Source organism: Schistocerca nitens, chromosome 2, assembly GCF_023898315.1.
Source record: "Schistocerca nitens isolate TAMUIC-IGC-003100 chromosome 2, iqSchNite1.1, whole genome shotgun sequence".
In the NCBI taxonomy this organism is placed as follows: Eukaryota; Metazoa; Arthropoda; class Insecta; order Orthoptera; family Acrididae; genus Schistocerca; species Schistocerca nitens.
Window position 1 is genome coordinate 456236812 of NC_064615.1, and position 22808 is coordinate 456259619.

General features: G+C 44.9%; 1 protein-coding gene across 1 annotated transcript in view; it reads left to right on the forward strand.

The window, feature by feature from the left end:
* LOC126235089 (ATP-binding cassette sub-family C member 4-like) overlaps window positions 1-22808 on the forward strand; it is a 257022-nt gene that overhangs the window by 104060 nt on the left and 130154 nt on the right. The window contains exon 9 of the mRNA XM_049943823.1: window positions 7420-7602. Within this exon, the coding sequence (XP_049799780.1) occupies window positions 7420-7602 (183 nt within the window). The remainder of the gene's footprint in view (window positions 1-7419; window positions 7603-22808) is intronic.

Consider the following 22808-nt stretch of genomic DNA (forward strand, 5'->3'; position numbering starts at 1 on the left):
CCCTTATACCCTCTGGTGGCCAATTTATTTATGGAGGACTTCGAGGAAAGGCGCTTGAATCTGCTGACTTGAAACCCACAGTATTCTGGATGTATGTTGATGACACCTTTGTAGTTTGGCCCTATGGTAAAGACAACTTGCAAGACTTCTTAAGACATCTGAACTCCCTCCACGATCAAATAAAGTTCACAATGGTAATTCAAAAGAGGGATGCCTTCCATTCTTGGATGTTTTGGTTCAGCGCAGAGAGGATGGCACTTTGGGACATGAAGTGTATGGGAAGCCGACGCACACCGATCTGTATTTATGTGCAAATAGCTGCCACCATCCTGCCCAGACAATGAGTGTTCTCCGAACTTTGACTCACAGAGCGCATATTATTTCTGATGAAAGCAGTCTGCAAGATGAACTTTCCCACTTACAAAGAGTGTTTGAAGACAATGGGTACCCTCCACAACAAATACAGAGGGCACTGCAAATGAAATCAAAAGAGGTCACTAAGAAAGCAGAAGAAGATGAAGAAACCTTTAAATCGATAGCCTTCCTGCCATATGTGGGTAGCCTCTCATCAAAAATAGGACACATTCTCGGCAGACATAAAGTAAAAGCGATTTTCCGTCCTCCACCCAAGACGGCTGCACTCGTGGGCTCCATCAAAGATGATTTGCTGCTCCGAAAATCTGTAGTTTACAAAATTCCATGTGAATGTCGCCTTTCTTACATTGGACAAACAACTCGTACTGTCACAGATAGATGCATAGAACACCAGAGGTACACACGACTTTTACAACCTAACAAGTCGGCAGTGGCAAAGCACTACATTGATAATGGTCACAGTATGTTGTATGACAACGTCGAAATTTTGGCAACTACATCATCCTTTTGGGACTCGATAGTGAAGGAGGCAATTGAAATTCGCTTCACGACGAATTTAATTAATAGAGATAGTGGTTTCAATCTTGATAAATCATGGAATCCGGCACTTACTGTAATAAACTCGCAAAGACGTCGTCAGAGTGCAGCTCACAATGATATATCAATATGCCAACAGAAATCAACTGCGGAGTCATAGATACAACTCGCGCATTATGCACATCTCTGCCGCCGACCAACGTCTCTGGTGCATTTGCATCTGTGGCCGCATGCGCAGTAGCGCGGTACAACAGCATAAAGGGACGAAGCGAGCACTGGAGCGGCGGTCTTGCGGCTCACTCTGAAGATGGCTGAACGTTATACAGCCGAAATATTAGAAGAAGAAGGAGATTTCTTGCGGCTGAAACTTAATGGAACAGTCTTTGCGCCGCCAAAACCTGATGATTTATAATAGTCCGTCGTGTCACTATGGTCCATGCTTCTGCTCAAATCGCTGCTGCAGATGCAGTATGATGTGTCAGAACTGCACACCAAATACTATAATCTTCCTTCCTGGTAGTGTCATGTGATTGTCCCGAGACTGGTCTTCTTGCATTTGTAGACCACTGCCAGGAATAATGTACAGTGGCTACATTCTCACCAAGTCTTTCTGCAATATTGCAAAAGGGAAGTCCAGCTTCGAGTTATTCTATTACATGACCTCCTTCAAAATAAAAGAATTGTTTATAATGGCACCTTTGCCGCCTTAAAGGCATTGTAACATCAACTCACAACATCCAGTCTCAAAGGTAAATGGCGCCTGCGACCATTACAACATGTATTTAAAGCAAACCTGATTTGTATCCACATACTGGCGCTACAAGCCTCACTCTTATGCGACTGGTTCGAAATTTTAATATACATCATCTTTGAGATGTAACAACACACCAAGGAACTTTTGTTTATGTCGCACAACTCCCTCCTGGTGTTGAGATTTTTTATCCATCAAGGTATAAAATGACAGGACATTGCATGGCAGATAGAGCTTGAGTGGTTTCAGAGCCTACTATTACAAACGTTAGTTTTGTGTTCCATGGATCATTCTATGATCAATCATAATGAAATGGAATGAGTAATTTTACATTCATATATAAGTATTGGCACATGCCGACAATTTTCAAGGTTTTTTCTTTTTTTTCAATACATATGTGAATTTATAATTCCTACACATCATGTTTTACATGTCAAATATATAGAAATTCTCCTGCCAAATACGAGCGAACAAGGAGAAACACGTTCAGTCCGTTTTCAATTTTATTTTACAGACTAGCTGACCTTTTTCTATCATTTGGTAGATGATGAAAAGATTTTGTGGCGTGATTGCAAATCCTGTTTTGTGCTAAAGACAACATTATTATGGAATAATGATTGTCATCTTCTTCTTACTGCACGTTTGTGAGCGATGAAAACTTATATTCTCAAAGATGAGGTACCCCAGAGAATTATTCTTTATAACATTAGTCAATGAAAATATGGAAACTGTGTTAATGTACTGATTTGTGTTCCTTCATATTTGCAATGATCTGAAGTTCACATGTGGCTGAACTGTGTTGTTTTAGGAGGTCAAAAATTGGTTTCATCCTATATAAATTCTGATCAATATGGACATTTAAAAATTTTGAGCTTTCCACCCATGTTATTAATGAACTACATATGTTGTGTCTTTGAAATTGAGAGTGAAATCATTTGCAGAAAATCTCCCAATAATACCTTTACGAACACTGATTACTATTTCTTTTGTTGCTATATTTGTATTTATTTTGATTAAAATACTGTTGTCATCTGTAAATGAAGAACTAATCCTTCTTCTTCAATATGAGAGAGGAGATCGTTTACATATGTGGGAATTATTAGTGGAGATAAGATTGTGACTATTAGAACCCCATAAGTGATTCCTTCTCAATAAAAGGAATCTCCCATGGTAAGATTTGTTGATTTACAAGTACCACTTCTTGCATTATTTTGCTTGGACGTGGCATGACATTATCCAGTGATTGGCTATGCCATTAGTTCAATAAAGCCTCAGTTTACTAGGAGGATATTGCGATTCACTTAGTGAAATATCTTAGATCACAGAAACCATTACTATTTTGTTTATTTTATGCTTGCAAAACTTTAGTGAGTGAGTGTATGTATGCCATTCTCATCTGATCAACCTTTTTGATACCCAAACTGTAATTCACTAAGGATATTATTGTTGCTCAGGTGAGTTGCTAGTTTAGACCTCGAAAATGTTTGAAAATGTTGCCCACAGTTAAATGGGACTGTAGCTATTGACCGCATGTTTCCATGCATGCATAATAACGATAACGTATCTGACTGTATTCTGCAGATAGTCGTACATGCCGCATTATGTCATCTTATTCTCGTTTACACTGACATCGTGTTTTGGATTTTACGATTCGGAAAATGAGTTAGGAATAGTACGTAGTACCACATTGTACTAGTAGACATATAAAAACACCCGAAAAATTGATTCTGGGAGTTTCAAAGAATAAGAAGATAAACAGAATGTGGTTATAACTCGCTCCTAGAGTTCCAGGTGATTAAGTAGCCAACTTCCCTATATGATACATCAACGATTTGGGTCTTAAAAACAAAATTGAAAAAAAAACGCGTTTTCGAGAGCTCCTGCAGTTCGTCGAAGTTTATAACATGCATCCCTTGAAGGAAAATGTTTCGTACAAGATGCTACAGTCTAAAAATATTACAGCGGAGATCTTTCATCTCTGTCTACTGTTGTTGAGGATTCGATCACAGATAAATACTTGTGACAAGCAAGATTATGAAGATAACTGCTGTTAGTTACATTCCCAGTAATTTAACTTGTGGTCTTAGATTCCTGGTTAACCGCATACTTGGAAATCGCTACATGTTCGGAAAAAATGGTGAATTATTTCTGACAAGAAAAAATACAGTATAAAGGTCAATGTCGGTTGTGTCATTCACAGCAGTTTCATCTCCAGCAATTTCATGTTTCGTTTTTAAACACACAGAAATCATAAAATCATTACTGAGGAAGTCCGCTCCTACATGTAAGTAATAACGAATATCGCAGTAAAATCTTAACTTACACGAATATCAATGTCTCAGAACGTGTTGCATATATGAAGAGGAAAAAAAAAAATTTTTTTCACCCATCCGTGCGCGAACCTGTGTCCTTCCGTATCACATTTCCGCGCCCTAACCACGTTCTATTTTTCTTTTCCTGTCTTTTTATCTCAATTTGTTCATTGTATTCGTTTGGGGCAGATGTCCCAAGACGCTTGTACTAGTCATCGTTGATCGATTCACTCAGTTTTTTTTATATATTACAGAGGGTAGATAACCATCTGACCGAACAAGATGAGCTACTGTGCCGGCTGCCATTTGGCTACGCCAAACAACAGAAGCACAGCGCTCACTTGTTGCACTATTGGGTAGAGGAACATAGCCTGACTGCGTTGCCAAACAGTGCTGCGTAAGTCATAAATGCGTGATAGTTTGGAAGGTTTCCAATATCAGGCTTCACATAATTGCTTTCCATTGTTACTTGAAAGTTGTAAACACGTTTCGATAATTGCTAACTAAACCATTTGTGGGAAAAAGCATACAAAGTCACTAGTAATGTCAGTTCACACTCACGTAATATATGTAAGCAGAGCCGATGGCTTGGTGTTTAATCATCTTTAAACTCTTATTTGCATAAAAATAACACGTATTTTGAGAGAATATTGACTGAAAACGTTTTCTTTTAATGTAATCATTCACAGTAACAACCTAACATAACCATATTTCTAACAAAGGAAAATAGTCTATTATGAACTCACTTTCCAGCCGGATGCGTCCTCTGGTACAATTGTCGTAAAGTCGGTGGGAGGACCATTCGGTAACAGGTCTCAGAAGCTAACTGAATAGGATATTTGGACAAAGAACAGAAAATTACGTTACTACCATGACTAACCTACTACACCAATCGGTATGAACGATACAGAATAGGGCACCAGGGAAGTTGCTGAACGACTTGCAGAGTACGTTGAGTTTCACGAGCATTATCCTCTTCGAACAATACCTCACCTTTCTATTGCAAGAACTGCGAAAATACTGGTCTAACAACATTTTTCACGTACCGAGCGCTGGTTAACATCTCATGCAGAAACTCACGAGGAAGGTCAAAGAGAGTTGTAGGTTATTGCATCGGAGACATAAAGCCTGAGGTGTGACCGGTGCGTCTTGGACGAATGCACTCCACGAGACAGCACTCACCAGGTGTTTGTAGTATACGCAAACGATCATCACTTGCGTACAGGCAGAATCTACTTTCATCACCGAAGACGATGGACCGCCATTCCGTGTTCCAAGTAATCCTCTGACGGCCCGAGCGGTTCTAGGCGCTTCAGTCCGAAACCGCGCGACTGCTACGGTCGCAGGTTCGAATCCTGCCTCGGGCATGGATGTGTGTGATGTCCTTAGGTTAGTTAGGTTAAGTACTTCTAAGTTCTAGCGGACTGATGACCTCGGATGTTAAGTCCCATAGTGCTCAGAGCCATTTGAACAATTTTTTGACACGGCTGAGCTCACAAGCGACTTTATCTATGCTGTGGTATCTGTACTAACTGCCGCTGGTGCCCTGACGGGCGTCTGTGCTGCGTGGGCGTCCAGAACCACGTCACCGTGTGTGAGAATGTTCACGTGACCACTGGCCCAAGCATCGTTTCACAAGTGATGCAGCACGTCAACTTGTGTGGCATATCTCCGAAAGTACCATCCTGCCATTCGGAAGCCACAATATGACCTCTTTCAGACTCGCTAAGTTGGCTGTAGGAAGCACGAGTGCGTCTAGGTGGTATAGCTGCCTGATTGCTTCTCGACCCCATCTTGCTCCCGTGTGTGGGAGATCTTGTAATGGTCGATTTCGTATCTAGACATAACACTGCTAGAAGAGATGGACTTTGAATCAATATGTAACGTCAGGTACAGGGATGCTGAATGGCCAACTGCAGCTTATGGGGAGTACTGGGAAAGTATGATGGGCCTATAAAGGAGAGTGCATACAGCAGGATTGTCCGACCCATTCTTGAGCACTACTGGAATGTTTGAGATATCCACCAGTGAGACTAAACAGAGACATCGTAGCATTTCGGAGGCATGCTGCTAAATTTGTTATCGGTTTTTCGTTCGGTATGAGAGTTTTACAAAAATGATCCATGTGCTTAGATAGGAATCTTGGAGGAAAGAAGACTATATTTTCACGAAAAGCTATGGAGGAAATTTAGAGGATCAGTATTCGCGACGGACTGCAGATCGATTCTCCTACTTCCTACGTACATCTCCTGTAAGGATCCTAAGAACAAAACAGGGAGAGTGGGGCTCGTATAGCAACATTAAGTGAATCTTTTTTCATCTCGCTCCTTTTGCGAGTGGAACAGGAAATGGAATATCTAGCAAAGTACCCTCCTCTAGGCTTGGTGCAGCGACGTGCAAAGAATGTGTGTAGACGAGGTTGTAGATTAGTAAATATACGAGTATATGTATGTGCATTTACATCTTCCATAAGAAACATGAGCTAAAAAAAATATTTCCCTGCTCTATATTTTTCCCCATCTGCAGTTCCTTTCAGAAGCTGGTACACCATCCCATATTGTAGTTTCCAGGAGGTGCCGTAAACGTTACAATCTTGTAACTTCGCACCATGATATTACATTACAAGTACCGCAGTCCAATAACTTTTCTTGAGTGAAATGAATTTTCCATCAGCTATTCAGGTGTTATAAATAGTAACTAGATTCGCTGAAAGTTGAAGTAAATTGCAGTACTCTGACTCTACGTTTGCCGATCATACAGTGGATGTGTGCGACAGTTGCCCAACACAATTCCATGTTCTCCACTTGGCAAACTAAGGACGAAAACTAACGCCGTTGTAAACTTATGAGATAAACAATCAGTTGGCACACTGGCCACACTTACTTTTAAACGATTAAATTTCGCTCAGCAGTTCCTATCACTGGTACTTTACATATTATTTTAATTTCTGTAGTCTTCTCACATTCCGGGCCGCATGAGATTCATCCATTTAATTTTGTATTTATTTTGTATTTTATTTTATTTCGTTTTTATCTTCAGTAGACTCTAATTATCTTATAACTTTGTTATTCTATCGTATCCATAGCTTCTCTATAATTGTGTGTAATTCGTTATATCTGCGTACACTTACAAAATGTATATATTTGTAACTTGGGGATAAATGCAACGTTACCGACAACATTAGTCAGCTCTGTGTAATGATAGCTTTTTAAGATGCAACCAGATGTAATGATGTTTATGGTTTGATTGTTTCCTTTAATGTAACTAGAGATCTGTGAGCCTGGAGTCCTAGTTGCAAGGTATTAGCGTTGCACTTCCTTCATTAAACAATAACAAAAAAAGAAATGAGAAAGAATTCGTGGAATATTTTATAATCCTACTTCACTGAACAATGGCGATCTTCTGGCAGCCAAGTTATGTGGTAATCACCATCGTGTGTCCCAGGAGTTCCTGTTAAAGCCAGAGTCCACAACCGAGGCCAGCGGCGCAGGAGCAGCACGCGTGGACGTCTCCTTGCAGCACGTGACCGCCACGTGGGATGGCGTGAGTCCTGCTGTGGCCGCCATAAACCTCAACGTCCCCGCCGGCAAGCTTTGTGCGATTGTGGGCCCCGTTGGTTGCGGAAAGGTAGTAGAAAATATTTTAGCTCTCATGCAAAACATTTGCAGTATTTGACAGATACTGAAGAATTCTGAATCAGTGACCTTATGCTCAAAGCGAGATATCGAGCAGTCTGGTAATGATGAAGAGGAAAATCATGAATTAAATTAATTTAAACCTATCTGAGCATTAGCGTATCGAGTTCGGAGAACTGCCTTCTAAATCAAAGAGATCAGATGCAAGAATTATCTGTTCCTGCCAGCCTCTGTGCCTGGTATCGGCACAACTTTTTGAAGAAACGGTAAGTTTTTAGAGTGCCACTCTTTACCCATTCGTGCTTGTGTGTGTTTTTGGAAGTCGGTTTGAGGCCAATAAGATGGGAGGCGGGTCATGGCAAAACGCAGTTGAGGATTTAGGACGAGTCCTCCCTCAGTTCTTCTTCTCATATAATTTCGAGTTGAATGACAGTGGTTACGTTAGCACTTATTCCAATGTTCAGTGTACAATGCAAATTTATTTAAGTACCTTATACAATTTTAAAATAAGCGTGGTCTAGAAACAACTAAGAAGAAAGGCACAACAGGGTATTTCAGTGCTACCAGTGGCATGCATACTAGTAGGCATTTCTAATAACGGTTTAATCTACGTTATTCAAGATGGTACATACACAACAGTTGCAGAATGTAGCGTCCTCTAACTTACGTGCAGTCACGGCATCGTGGCATGCGATTCTGTGGTATCGATTGTGTAACGAATCACTTACCTGCCGCGACAGTCGCAGAGTGCTGACGGTTACTGTGAGTGACAGCGCCGGTTTTCCAGTGTCCGTTTCTCCAGTCTGAAGGTAGTGGGTTGTGTCTCACTAATCCGACTGTAGGGCGCTGTCCTGACCCGACTGTGTCGTCCTCAGAGGCGAGTGCTTTCCGACAGAATGGCTAGCGTTTCGTGGTACTCTTTGCGGAACAAACTTCTGAAAGTGGCGGCAGGCAGCAGCACTTTACAGAAGAACTCTGAGTGTTAGGAGGGAATCGACAACCGCAATGACCATTTTCTTCTGTGGAAGCTGATTATCCAAAGTGTCGGCAGGTGAAACTAATGTCGTGGACCTGTGGGCAGCTCGCGAAATCGAGGAATCGCTCAGTGGCAGTGGGAGGGTGCAGGAGGCGACTTTAACCCTATAGGGCAGAAGTTATGTGGAAGTGCATTTCGGAAGTTTTCTAGTCAGAGAACCGTAGGGTTGTTTTCTACCTGTGGAAAGTTCAGAAGTGCTCGGAAGTGTGTTCGCTTTCGTGCGCATAGGTTATCGAGGTGGGTCTTGATGTTAGCGAACATACACGGACTGTAAGAGGTTGCCTAGCAGAGTGTGGAACAACTACAATAACTAGCTTGAGGCGGTGTGTAGCGGACGAACGGACCTCCCGACGGCTTTTAGAAGAAGAATAAATTCAGTTGTACTCCAACAGAAACTTAACATGTCGAGTTCTCGTGTATGTCCTTACCGTCATTGACTTTTACTATGCTCTTGTTTTGTTTGCATAAGAGATGGAAGACACCGGTTGGTGACGATGTGTTAACAGAGTTGAGCTAGTTATCATATGTATACCAGGACACAGAAATTACTTAGGTCAGACAGCAAACGGTTGGGAGGAAGTCTACGGAACAGTAACGTCGCCTGAATGGTCTCGCGCGCCGCACGGGACTAAGAGTTCGTGCACTCTGGCAGCGGGTGCAAGTCGACTTCACCAGACTCTTCATAAGCTCCGAGGAGACAGACGAGGAGAATCGTTTCAGCTCGAAGAACACCAGTGGCAGTGTAACCAAAAACTGCAAATTAGTCTTATACGTTTCCGCAGTATTAAGATCATTACATAAAAGTGAACGATGGACCATGCCGAGCTGAGCTGGTTCACTTTTCTAAACGATACAGATAGCCGTACCGTAGGCACAACTACAACGGATGCGTATCTTTGGAGAGGCCAGACTCGCTCGTGGTTCCTGAAGAGGAGCCGCAGCTGTTTCAGTCGTTACAGAGGCATGTCGTTTGTATGTGGCCTTGCTGATCTGGTACCGCGAACAGCTGTAAGCAGTTGTAAGTTACAACCGTTATGTTTTCGCCAGAAAAATGGCTTAATGATGATGGCATCGTCTTGGGTAGAATATTCTTGAAGTAAATAAGCCTCCTATTTGGACTTTCCAGCGGTAAGTAATTAGAAGGATGTCGTTAATAGGGAAAACAAGACCGGTATATGTGATCGGAGGCTTTCCCAGCGTATGTGTTGTTTCCAGGGCACTCGGGTGTCCAGCTGGATGCGATCGTTGAAGTCCCACGATATTTCGGCGAATAACCTTTCCGCCATCATCAGGTGGTTCTGATGGAATGGTCTGTCTGCTGACGCTGAAAAAGACGAGCCTGTCCTTGGTTCGAGGTGGTGCTGTTTAGACAGAAATCGTCATTCCTGCGGTTCCTAAGGGGGACAGAATAGATATTACCTTTCTTCTTGATTCGTCCTTGCTGGTGGGTACCTGTAAAAAAAGAAGTAAACACATTCTGCTGGGGGATTAGTAAAACTCAGGCCAACGCGTGGTTGCCCTGATGTGCGATTGTTGGCGCAGTCCTCGTATGAGCCGATTGCGGGAGTAGCCCGCTTTCCCGTGAAACGTCTTTGCGATGGCGCGAATCCTATCTCGCAGCGGCAGGATCCCGGTGTCCTCGTGGAGTTGGCGCGTCGAGTAGCGCCTCGGAAGATGCTTGGCAGTCATCAGGGCTCGATTCTGTATCCGCTGCAGAGCCACAATGTGAACATCTGCGGCTTCCCCCAGACCACGGCCGCATACTCTAACAGCGGGCGGACCACTGTTAGGTACAGCGTGATGCCGTGTTGCGGTGACAATGACGACTGCGGGTTTAGCAGCGTATACAGGACGCGAAGGCGTCCTATTGCTCTCCCTGTGACATCACGAATGTGATGCTTCCAGGTGAGCCTGCGGTCTAGGGTGACCCCTAGGTATTTCGCCGTCCCACTCCATGGTATAGGTTCTCCCAGGATTTCGACTGGCGTAAGCCCTGGCGGCAGGAGTCTTCGGGTGAAGACAACTGCCTAGCTCTTCGTGGCATTGAATTTCAGCCGCCATTATGTTGCCCATGAGCCCAAGGCGTCGCACCCACGTAGGAGGCGGTTTCTCAGCACTTGGGCGTTCATGCTGCGAGTGAACAGGGCTGTATCATCCTCGTACAGGGCCAGTTCAACTCCTACAACTTTCGGGGCGTCGGTAATGTACAGGGAGTACAGCAAGGGCCGAGTACCGACCTCTGTGGCACCCCTGCACGTATCTGCCGGTCTGTGGACGTACCGCCGTCAGCCCTCACGTGGAAGGTTCACAGTAGCGTCATGTAGGACGTCAGTATCCCTTGTTCAAAGAGTTTGAACTCGGAACCGTCGTGCCGCACCGAGTCAAGTGCTAGGCAGACGTCGAGGAACACTGCCCCAAGGTATTCCCTTGTTTCCAGGGCTCTCATCACCGGTTCTACTACCCGCAGGAGCTGTTGGGAAGTGGCATGTTCTTCCCGAAACCCGAACTGCTCGTCCGGGATGGTGCCCCCTGGGTGACGTGTTGCATCAGTCTTCTCTGTAGCAGGCTGATGGGTCGGCAGCTGCATGCCTGGCGTGTGTCCTTGCCGGATTTCAAGATGGCCACAACCTCCGCGTGTTTCCGCACAGAGGGATAGACACCTGATCGGAAGATCTCGTTGAAAACATCGGCACGTTGCCGGTGTAATCGCAGCAGAAGGTTCTTCAGCAGGAGGTTTGTGACGCCATCGATACCTCCAGCCTTCCTGGGATTCAGCGAGTGAAGCAGTGCAGAAACTTCTTCCTCCGTTATCGGCTTGATAACGTCGCCGTACTCCCTTGCGGCGCGGAAGGTTGGTTGTTGCTCTTGTACCCGCCATATGTGCTCCACGTCGATGACGTCGGCCACCAGGGTGAAGTTCGCTACGAACGCGCCAGCCAGAGCACTGGCTTTCGCGTCCGGTCGCTGGCTAAGTCGTTCCCAACCTGTAATGGCGGTATTCGCTGTCGCCGACGTAGGAAGGACTTTACCACCCTCCATGCACTACCATCCTCAGGATTGAGCGTAAACACAAGGTATGCCCATTCCGGGTTCCGGTGTTGCTCGACTGTTGCCTTAATTTCTCGTCTCATGCGGTTTAAGCGACGCTTCGGGTCTGGTTGGCGAGTCAGCTTCCATTCACGAAATAGTCGGTTCTTTTCGGTGATCGCTACCAGAACAGGTCGCGGTAGCTGACGCGAGGAGTCACGTGGCCCTTGGCGGTGTCTCAGCATGACTTCAACTGCTGCTCGTATTCTTCCGGTGAAGAATGCTAGGGCGGCGTCTGCCCCTACCTCTGTGGGGTTTGGCGTGTCTCGAGGAATTCGAGGTCTTTCGTCCGAAAGCGCTCGACGTCCAGCCTGCGATAGCTCGGACGGCTCTCTGGAAGAGAAGTTCCGACCACGTCGAGGCGAAAAATAACCGGAACGTGGTCAGAGGGCAGGACGTTTCGCGTCTCGGCGGTCGCAAATTGCCCTATTCCCTTGAGAAGAGCAATAGTGAGCACGTCCGGTTGTCCCCGTACAGGGAAGATGCTGGGGTCAAACGGCCCCACGGTGATCGCGCCCTTACGATGAACAGCGCGGGAGAGGCGGCGCCCGATGCTGGTGACAGTTCACGAGTTCCACTCGGTGTGTTTCGCATTGAAATCCTTGGCAATGAAAGGTCGCCCTCCAACGACAGCAGGGCGTCGAAGTCCGCTTCATCAGGGGGTGTGCCGCGCTGCCGGTACACCGACACGAAAAGAATCTTTCCGGCGGTGGTGTTGACAGCCACTCCTGTGGCCTCGAGCGCATTAAGCGCCGGTGTTGGACCCAGTGGTGGCACACTGACTCCTTCACGTAGATGGCAGTGCCACCCCGTGGGTGGCTCTGTCATCTCGGTAGCAGCAAAAATTTGCTGCTCGCACGTCGGCTCCGGGATTGAGGAAGGTCTCCTGCGCAAGGCAGATGTCGACCGTCTCGTCTCGTAGGAATTGGCGAAATTCGCCTTGCTGGGGGAGGAGGCAAATGGTTAACCCATAAATATGGTAGTTAACCAGTTTAAGGCTGGCTTCTCTCGGCGGTGGCCTGGAGGACTGCCGTCACCGCTCCCACGAGCACCGGTAGCTGAGTCATCAGCTGGTTGAGCAACTGCAGAAGCGCGGCCAGCTCGGTGGTGTCTTCCTTCGCTGTTTCGTGAAGGTTTGACTCCATCGCGACTTTTCCCGTAGCCGGCAGCGGGGCGGCAGGCTGGGAACGCCCTGTGCGGGCGGCAACCCTCCTCGCAGCCGCGGGCGCCGGCAAGACGGCTCCCTCGATTACAGTCTGTGCCGCCGGCGAAGGCAGCTGCGACGGCTGCGGTGCCGGTGCGGCCTCCCCTGCGAGCGGCCCTGGCCTCTCGGAGGGGGCGGCCGGCTTCGCTTAGCGACGTCCGCGAAGCTGCGCCTCGGGTTTACGCGGCTGGTGCGCTTCCTGTGCTTGAATGCAGCGCATTCTCGGTAGCAGGCGACGTGGTCCCAGTTGCAGTTGCAGCGCTTCAGCTGGTCTTCCTTTTTCTTCGGGCAGTCCCGCGACTGGTGCTCCTCAGTGCCCTTGAAACAGCGCTCAGGCATCCTGCAAAATTCTGTCACGTGATCCATGCACTGGCAGTTGAAGCACTGGGCTCGCCTGCCTTTCGCACGGAGTGATTGGACTTTTACGTCGAAGTCGGCATTGTTGTCAACCTGAAAAATTTTCCGGTTGTCAGTGTTGTCAGCAGAACCGCGCCCTCAGGAGGGCACTGCACCTACCCAATGGATTCCCCACCGACGATCTGCAAGCTGCTGCCGAAATCCCCCTCCTCAAAGAAAGATTCCAAGATCTGGCAAGGGTTTTCAACGAGCTCTCCCAGATCTGGAAATAACCTCATCCACTCCTTAGGTCGGTATGACGTGTCCCGTGATAAACACAAACGGCCTATGACGTTCTTCAACGACTAAGTCGAAGAAAAAAATCCCAAAAACTCCAAGTCCTAATACCAATCCTTAATCCTTAAAACACCCAACATCTCCCCAACCTGATGTAAGTACAAGACACCATCACAATACACAGACAGCAAAACAGTCAAAGAAAATCACACACACACATACACACCCAACACACATTGTGAAGTAAAAGCCAACAGGCTATAAACTCCTCCATACACTTCCCCAATGAGTGAAAGTAAAAGGTGTGTGTGTGTGTGTGTGTGTGTGTGTGAGAGAGAGAGAGAGAGAGAGACAGAGAGAGAGCAGACAGGCTATGAGAACCATCTGATGATGTCGGAAAGGCTATTCGCCGAAATATCGTGGGACTTCAACGTTCGCATCCGGCCTAACACCCGAGAGGCCTGGACATAAGACTGGTATACGTAAGGTCGGAACATGCAGTGTTTGATCTCTTAATCGTTTAGGTACGTTGGCGAATTTAAAAAGGGAAATCGATAGATTGTAGTTAAATTTGTGGGAATTAGTTAAGTGCGTTGGCAAGAATAATAATGTTATTAATACAAAAGCAGATTGCGAAAAACAGGAATAGTAACTTTACAATGTGCGTGCCGCTAAAACTCAGAAACGAGCCCGGTATGGTCAAGAAAATAACATGGTGTAGTAGCCCGCTATTCCCCATCCATGAAGAAGGTTCCTGTTTTTATCAGAAGGGCGTGTTTTGAAGCTGGTAAGTTTCGTCTTCTACAAATTTTTAGAACGTTCGAGAACATTCTAGAGTATTCGAGAACATTCCGCACTATTCGAGAGCATTCCACTACATTCCAGAATGATCCAGAATGATCCTGGATTTTCTGGAATGTTTGGGAATGGTCTCCAACCTTCGGGAAGATTCCAGAATGTTCGGGTACATCCCGGAACATAACAGATCATTGTGGAACGTTCCAGAACACTCTCGAATGTTGTAGAATGTTCTGGAACATTGGAACCATTCAAAACTTTTGGGTATGTTCTGGAATTCACCATTGATGGGGTTACCCATTGACAGGATGGCGAGGGAAGGAAACGAACAAGTAGTACAATGAGTGAAGTGTGAGTAGTCAAAGTGGTACCGTTACTGGATATAAATCGAAAATAGAGTGTGAAATGTGTGTAAATTGCACTTAGTGTATTTTCTAATAAAAAGTTGATTTGATTTACGTTTTGGACAATACCGGAGCGTAAAAGAGTAGATCTTGCCAGTTCTGAAGGAAAACGGCGAAAACAAAAGGAACAGCGAAAAAACGAAACAGAGGAAAAGCGCGAACACGTTTAAGTTCTCAACGAACTACAATGAGCACCGAGAGAAGCAAAGAAATCGAAGAACAGCGAACTGAACGGACTGAAGAATCAAGACATGCTACACAATCTTGTAATGAAAGACTGCAAACTCAAACCAGCCATGAAAATATCACCCTACGAGAAGTGCGGACGAAGACAAGTAAACAGTACGACTTAACAAGTGAAGCTTTTCACTACATTTACATCTACATCTACATGATTACTCTGCAATTCACATTTAAGTGCTTGGCAGAGAGTTCATCGAACCACAATCATACTATCTCCCTACCATTCCACTCCCGAACACCGCGCGGGAAAAACGAACACCTAAATCTTTCTCTTCGAGCTCTGATTTCTCTTATTTTATTTTGATGATCATTCCTACCTATGTAGGTTGGGCTCAACAAAATATTTTCGTATTCAGAAGAGAAAGTTGGTGACTGAAATTTCGTAAATAGATCTCGCCGCGACGAAAAAGTCTTTGCTTTAATGACTTCCATCCCAACTCGCGTATCATATCTGCCACACTTTCTCCCCTATTACGTGATAATACAAAACGAGCTGCCCTTTATTGCACCCTTTCGATGTCCTCCGTCAATCCCACCTGGTAAGGATCCCACATCGCGCAGCAATATTCTAACAGAGGACGAACGAGTGTAGTGTAAGCTGTCTTTATTGGACTTGTTGCATCTTCTAAGTGTCCTGCCAATGAAACGCAACCTTTGGCTCGCCTTCCCCACAATATTATCTATGTGGTCTTTCCAACTGAAGTTGTTCGTAATTTTAACAGCCAGGTACTTAGTTGAATTGACAGCCTTGAGAATTGTACTATTTATCGAGTAATCGAATTCCAACGAATTTCTTTTGGAACTCATGTGGATCACCTCACACTTTTCGTTAATTAGCGTCAACTACCACCTGCCACACCATACAGCAGTCTTTTCTAAATCGCTTTGCTACTGATACTGGTCTTCGGATGACCTTACTAGACGGTAAATTACAGCATCATCTGCGAACAACCTAAGAGAACTGCTCAGATTGTCACCCAGGTCATTTATATAGATCAGGAACAGCAGAGGTCCCAGGACGCTTCCCTGGGGAACACCTGATATCACTTCAGTGTTACTCGATGATTTGCCGTCTGTTACTACGAACTGCGACCTTCCTGACAGGAAATCACGAATCCAGTCGCCCCATAGGCCCGCAGCTTGATCAGAAGTCACTTGTGAGGAACGGTGTCAAAAGCTTTCCGGAAATCTAGAAATACGGAATCGACTTGAGATCCCCTGTCGATAGCGGCCATTACTTCGTGCGAATAAAGAGGTAGCTGCGTTGCACACGAACGATGTTTCCTGAAACCATGCTGATTACGTATCAATAGATCGTTCCCTTCGAGGTGACTCATAATGTTTGAATACAGTATATGCTCCAAAACCCTACTGCAAACCGACGTCAATGATATAGGTCTGTAGTTCGATGGATTACTCCTACTACCCTTCTTAAACACTGGTGGGACCTGCGCAATTTTCCAATCTGCAGGTACAGTTCTATCGGTGAGCGAGCGGTTGTATATGATTGCTAAGTAGGGAGCTATTTTATCAACGTAATCTGAAAGGAACCTAATCGGTATACAATCTGGACCTGAAGACTTGCCCGTATCAAGCGATTTGAGTTGCTTCGCAACCCCTAAGGTATCTACTTCTAAGAAACTCATGCTAGCAGCTGTTCGTGTTTCAAATTCTGGAATATTCCATTCGTCTTCCCTGGTGAAGGAATTTCGGAAAACTACGTTCAATAACTCCGCTTTAGCGGCACAGTCGTCGGTAACAGTACCATCGGCACTGTGCAGCGAAGGTATTGACTGCGTCTTGCCGCTTGTGTACTTTACATACGACCAGAATTTCTTCGGATTTTCTACCAAATTTCGAGGCAATGTTTCGTTGTGGAACCTATTAAATGCATCTCGCATTGAAGTCCGTGCCAAATTTCGCGCGTCTGTAAATTTTAGCCAATCTTCGGGATTTCGCGTTCTTCTGAACTTCGCATGCTTTTTTCGTTGCCTCTGCAACAGCTTTCGGACCTGTTTTGTGTACCATGGGGGATCAGTTCCATCTCTACCAATTTATGAGGTATGAATCTCTCAATTGCCGTTGCTACTATATCTTTGAATTTGAGCCACATCTCGTCTACATTTGCATAGTCAGTTCGGAAGGAATGGATTTTGTCTCTTAGGAAGGCTTCTAGTGACACTTTATCCGCTTTTTTAAATAAAATTATTTTGCGTTTGTTTCTGGTGGATTTTGAAGAAACGGTATTGAGCCTAGCTATAACGACCTTGTGATCACTAATCCCTGTATCAGACATGAAGCTCTCTATTAGCTCTAGATTGTTTGTGGCTAAGAGGTCAAGTGTGTTTTCGCAACCATTTACGATTCGCGTGGGTTCGTGGACTAACTGCTCGAAATAATTATCGGAGAAAGCATTTAGGACAATTTCGGAATATGTTTTCTGCCTACCACCGGTTTTGAACAAGTATTTTTGCCAACATATCGAGGGAAGGTTGAAGTCCCCACCAACTATAACCGTATGAGTGGGGTTTTTATTTGTTACGAGACTCAGATTTTCTCTGAACTGTTCAGCAACTATATCATCGGAGTCTGGGGGTCGGTAGAAGGAGCCAATTATTAACTTAGTTCGGCTGTTAAGTATAACCTCCACCCATACCAATACGCACAGAGTATCTACTTCGACTTCACTACAAGATAAACCACTACTGACAGACACAAACACTCCACCACCAATTCTGCCTAATCTATCTTTCCTGAACACCGTCTGAGACTATGTAAAAATTTCCGCAGAACTTATTTCAGGCTTTAGCCAGATTTCTGTACCTATAACGATTTCAGCTTCTGTGCTTTCTATTAGCGCTTGAAGCTCAGGGACTTTCCCAGCACAACTACAACAATTTACAACTGCAATTCCGACTGTTCCTTGATCCAAGCACGTCCTGTATTTGCCATGCATCCTTTGAGATTGCAGCCCACCCCATACTTTCCGGAGGCCTTCTAACCTAAAAAACCGCACAGTCCACGCCACACAGCCTCCGCTACCCGTGTAGCCGCCAGCTGAGTGTAGTGAACTCCTGACCTATTCAGCGGAACCCGAAATCCCACCACCCTATGGCGCAATCAAGGAATCTGCAGCCAACATGGTCGCAAAACCGTCTGAGCCTCTGATTCAGACCCTCCACCCAGCTCTGCACCAAAGATCCGCAGTCGGTTCTGTCAACGATGCTGCAGATGGTGAGCTCTGCCTTCATCTCGTAAGCAAGACCGGCAGCCTTCACCAAATCAGATAGCCTCTGGAATCCAGAGAGAATTTCCTCAGATCCAAAGCGACACACGTCATTAGTGCCGACATGTGCCACCACCTGCAGCTGGCTGCACCCTGTGCTCTTCATGGCATCCGGAAGGACCCTTTCCACACCAGGAATGACTCCACCCGGAATGCACACGGAGTGCACACTGGATTTCTTCCCCTCCTTAGCCGCCATATCCATAAGGGGACCCATTACGCGCCTGACATTGGAGCTCCCAACTACCAATAAGCCTACCCTCTGCGATTGAAGGCTGAGAATCATCCTCTGAAAGAGGGCAGGCTGCTGCATCTGGCTCAACCAGAGTCAGCACCTGAAACCTGTTTGTCAGACGCACCGGGGAGGCTTTCTGATCAGCCTCCGGGGACGTCTTTCGCTGCCTGCCACGCCTTGGAACGACCTCCCAATCAACCACAGGCGAGGGCTCAGCCCCACTGCGGGCAGCAACCGGGGCATCCACAGCGGCAGACCGATCTGGGGACAGACGGGACGAGGTTGACATCCCCGTGATACCCAAGTCCGGCTTCCCACAGTGGTGCCCATTGGCAACAGCCTCAAGCTGCACGACCGAAGTCAGCGCCGCCTGCAGCGAAAGGATATAGCAAACACGTCGTAATCGGAGAAATGGTTAACAATTTCGCAATCGAAAAAATTCAGTGGAGAAACACCAGGATTCTGTTGTTTGAATGAAGTGATTACCACCACTGGAATGCCTGCCACCACTGGAATGATTACCACCGCTGGAAGCACCTTCGCGGGAATTTTTACTTTATGTGACCGGGAAACTCCAGAATCAAAACATTTTCTTCAAAATATAAAAGCGTACAACGTCTGCTTCCAAATGACTTTTTTCGATGTAACTTCGATCAACACTAACAGAGATGAAATCGATGTTTTTCCCATCGAAGGACAAATCTATCAAAACATGAGATCATTAGTACCACTACTCGCGGAAGATCATAAATTTGTAGAATTATATTATATCGGAAATGAAGAAACAGAAATTAATCAACGATGCACAAATATCACTGGATTGAGACGAGAAGTAGTCCTAGATCTACAGAGGATCTTACAGAAGTAGAATCAACTGATTCACATATTCAAAACGGCACACAGCAACACAGACCGAATAATTTCTGATGACTATAAAGTTGTACTTCGAGCGGAAAAGAGAGCATATGGAGAACACAAACGAGATTTTATGCCCCTCATATAGACAAAGTCTCCATAGTAATTTTAGACGGTGAAAACACAAGCCGTGACATAAGTGTACAACGAAGAAGAGAAGGACTACAACGCACTGCCGAGACACACCTTTCATATGATGCCCTCCAATATTCCATTAATATTTCTGCACGGAGAGGATGAATATGATTTTAATGTGGAACAAATCCAACCTGAAACAGGCGTTGAAACAAACAAAAAATTCACTTCGAAAGAGTTCTTTGCATGCCGCTTAATGATCAGAGACAATAAAACATACAGTCAGAGTCTCAACATTCACCGTTTATTCCCACAATTCCTGGTAGGTATGTATGTAAAAATAGAAGCGGAACGGATGCTTTACATAAGACTGAATCAGAAGAAACTGCACACAGAAGAGTACATCCATGTTCGAGGCGCAATCATAAATGACGGAAACATTGAGGACATTGGAACAATGGTAATCTTATCCTCATCGTTCATAGTAAGTCCGAGACACATGCACGAATACACACAAGATGCCATGACCTACATAAGAAAATATGGACGACCTAACTTCTTCATAACATTCACATGTAACTCTTCGCGGCCGTAAGTCAAAAAACAACTAAGATACGGACAAGCCCCCATGCACAGACACGACGTAATAGCCTGCTTTTTCTGACAAAAACAAATGACAGTTATTGAAGTTATCACAAAATACCACATCTTTGGAGCCTTTAGATGCTTGATGTACACAATCGAATGGCAAAAATGAGGACTGTCTCACTCACGCAATCTCATATGGTCACACGACAGAACTCATCCCACGAGTATTGACAAAATTATCCAAGCTCAATTTCCAAATACACAAGAAGATCCGGAGCTGTATGACATAGTAGTGAAAAACGTGATTCACGAACCTTGCGGGCCATTAAACTGCAATTCGTCATGTATGAGTGATGGAAAACGTACAAAAAGAAATAAAATACCCAGAACCATACTTGGACGACACAGAAAACGGAGTTGTGGCGGTCCCAAACGCAGAAGACGATCATCAAAAAACGATGGCCTCATAGCAAAAATACGAATACGAGGCAGCGACGAACTGGAAATGGATAACCAAAGAGTAGTACTATATAATTCACTACTTTCCAAAAGATTCCAAGCACACATAAACGTAGGATACTGCAATTCAGAGAAATCCATAAAATATGTCTGTAAGTATGTGAACAAAGGCAGTGACATGGCAGCCAAAGACAGCGAAGAACAAAGTAGAAACGACGAGATCCACATGTACCAAATGGGAAGAAACATCACCAGTAACGAAGCAGCGCAACGGATTTTTGACTGTACCATACACGAACCCGAACCAACTGTACAACATCTACCAGTACATTTGGAGAATGGACAAGAGTTTACTTCACAAAAGATACTACCAGAAAAAGTGCAAGCGAACGACCTCAGAACGCAACATTAACAGCTTTTACCCACTGTACCAAACGAATCCATTCGCGAAAACATTATTATATTTCGACGTCCGTACCTATTATACGTGGAAAACAACAAGGAAAACCTTTCAACGACAAGAACAAGGAATTCCAGTAGAAGATCATCTAGGAATCATGAAAACTTGCGCACTAAGCCGAGTGTACACTGTATATCCGAACAACGCCGACGCCGAGTGTTTGTATCTCCGGATGTTGGTAAACGAAATACGCGGACTAACAAGTTTCACAGATCTCAAGACTGTTGACGGTTACCTATGCCAGGAGTACAGAGAAGCATGCTAACTCTTAGGACTACTGAAAAACGAGAACCACTGGCAATTAACACTACAAGGAGCCTTACTTAAAGCCTCAGCTGAATATATGAGAGGTTTATTCGCCATAATTCTGACAACATGTAACCCATCGAATCCAAAACAGATTTGGTTCAAAGAAAGGATGGGTGATGTAAAATGTAAATGCCGTGTGGCTAGGGCCTTCCGTCAGAAAGACCGTTCGCCTGGTGCAAGTCTTTCGAGTTGACGCCACTTCGGCGACTTGCGTGTCGAAGTATGAGTGATGACATACTGTACCAAATCCGACGAGCTCATCCTGAACTGACCATCGAATTCAATGACGGTATCTTCAATGAAACACTTATTCGCCTAGAAGATAAATGTTTAGCAATAAACAACCAGACCTTAGTACAACTTGGTATGCAAGCACCATCAAAAGATGCTGTCAGTGTTCTAAACTTCGAAAGTACAAAGGAAAAAAGCACAAGATCGACGAAATACTTGAATACATTTCTGACAACAAACCGCTCCTCAATAACAATCAAAAGGAAATTACAACGTTATTATGAACCGTATCGGCAACAACACTGGCGGAATCATTCACTTGGACGCACCAGGCAGAACCGGGAAAATGTTTATAATAAATCTGTCGCTGGCGGAAATACGTGCTAAGCAACACATCGCACTTGCACTGGCATCATCCGGCACTGCAGCCACACTTATGGTAGGAGGACGAACTGCCCATTGCGCCCTACAGCTACCGTTGAATACAGTCGAAAAACAATTCCTGATATGTAAAATCTCAATAGCATCTGGACAGTGTGAAATTCTGAAGCAAGCTAAAATTATCTTCTGGGACGAATGCGCAATGGCACATAAAAACATGGCACATAAGAACATCACAAGAAAACTTAGAAATGATGGGTGGAACTCTACTCATACTCGGAAGATTTTCAACAAACACTTCCAGTTACCCCAAGTCAACACTAGCAGACGAGATCAATTCCTACTTAAAACAAATCACATCTCTGGTCATACATACAAAAACTACGACTAACAAAGAATATGAGAGCTGAACTATCGAAAGACGAAACAACAGCACATTTTGCTCAGCAACTTATACAAACAGGGGAAGGCAAGATAAAATAAGGGAAATCAGAGCTCGTACGGAAAGATACAGGTGTTCGTTCTTTCCGCACGATATACGAGATTGGAATAATAGAGAATTGTGAAGGTGGTTCGATGAACCCTCTGCCAGCCACTTAAACGTGATTTGCAGAGTATCCATGTAGATGTAGATATACTGCTGACCAGATGACCAGCCTCATTAAACTCGACAGTGATATCTGCAGCATAGCGACTGCTGAAAACGAACTCATAGACCAAATTTATCCAAATATTGGTTAAAATGGTTCAAATGGCTCTGAGCACTATGGGACTCAACATCTTAGGTCATAAGTCCCCTAGAACTTAGAACTACTTAAACCTAACTAACCTAAGGACATCACAAACATCCATGC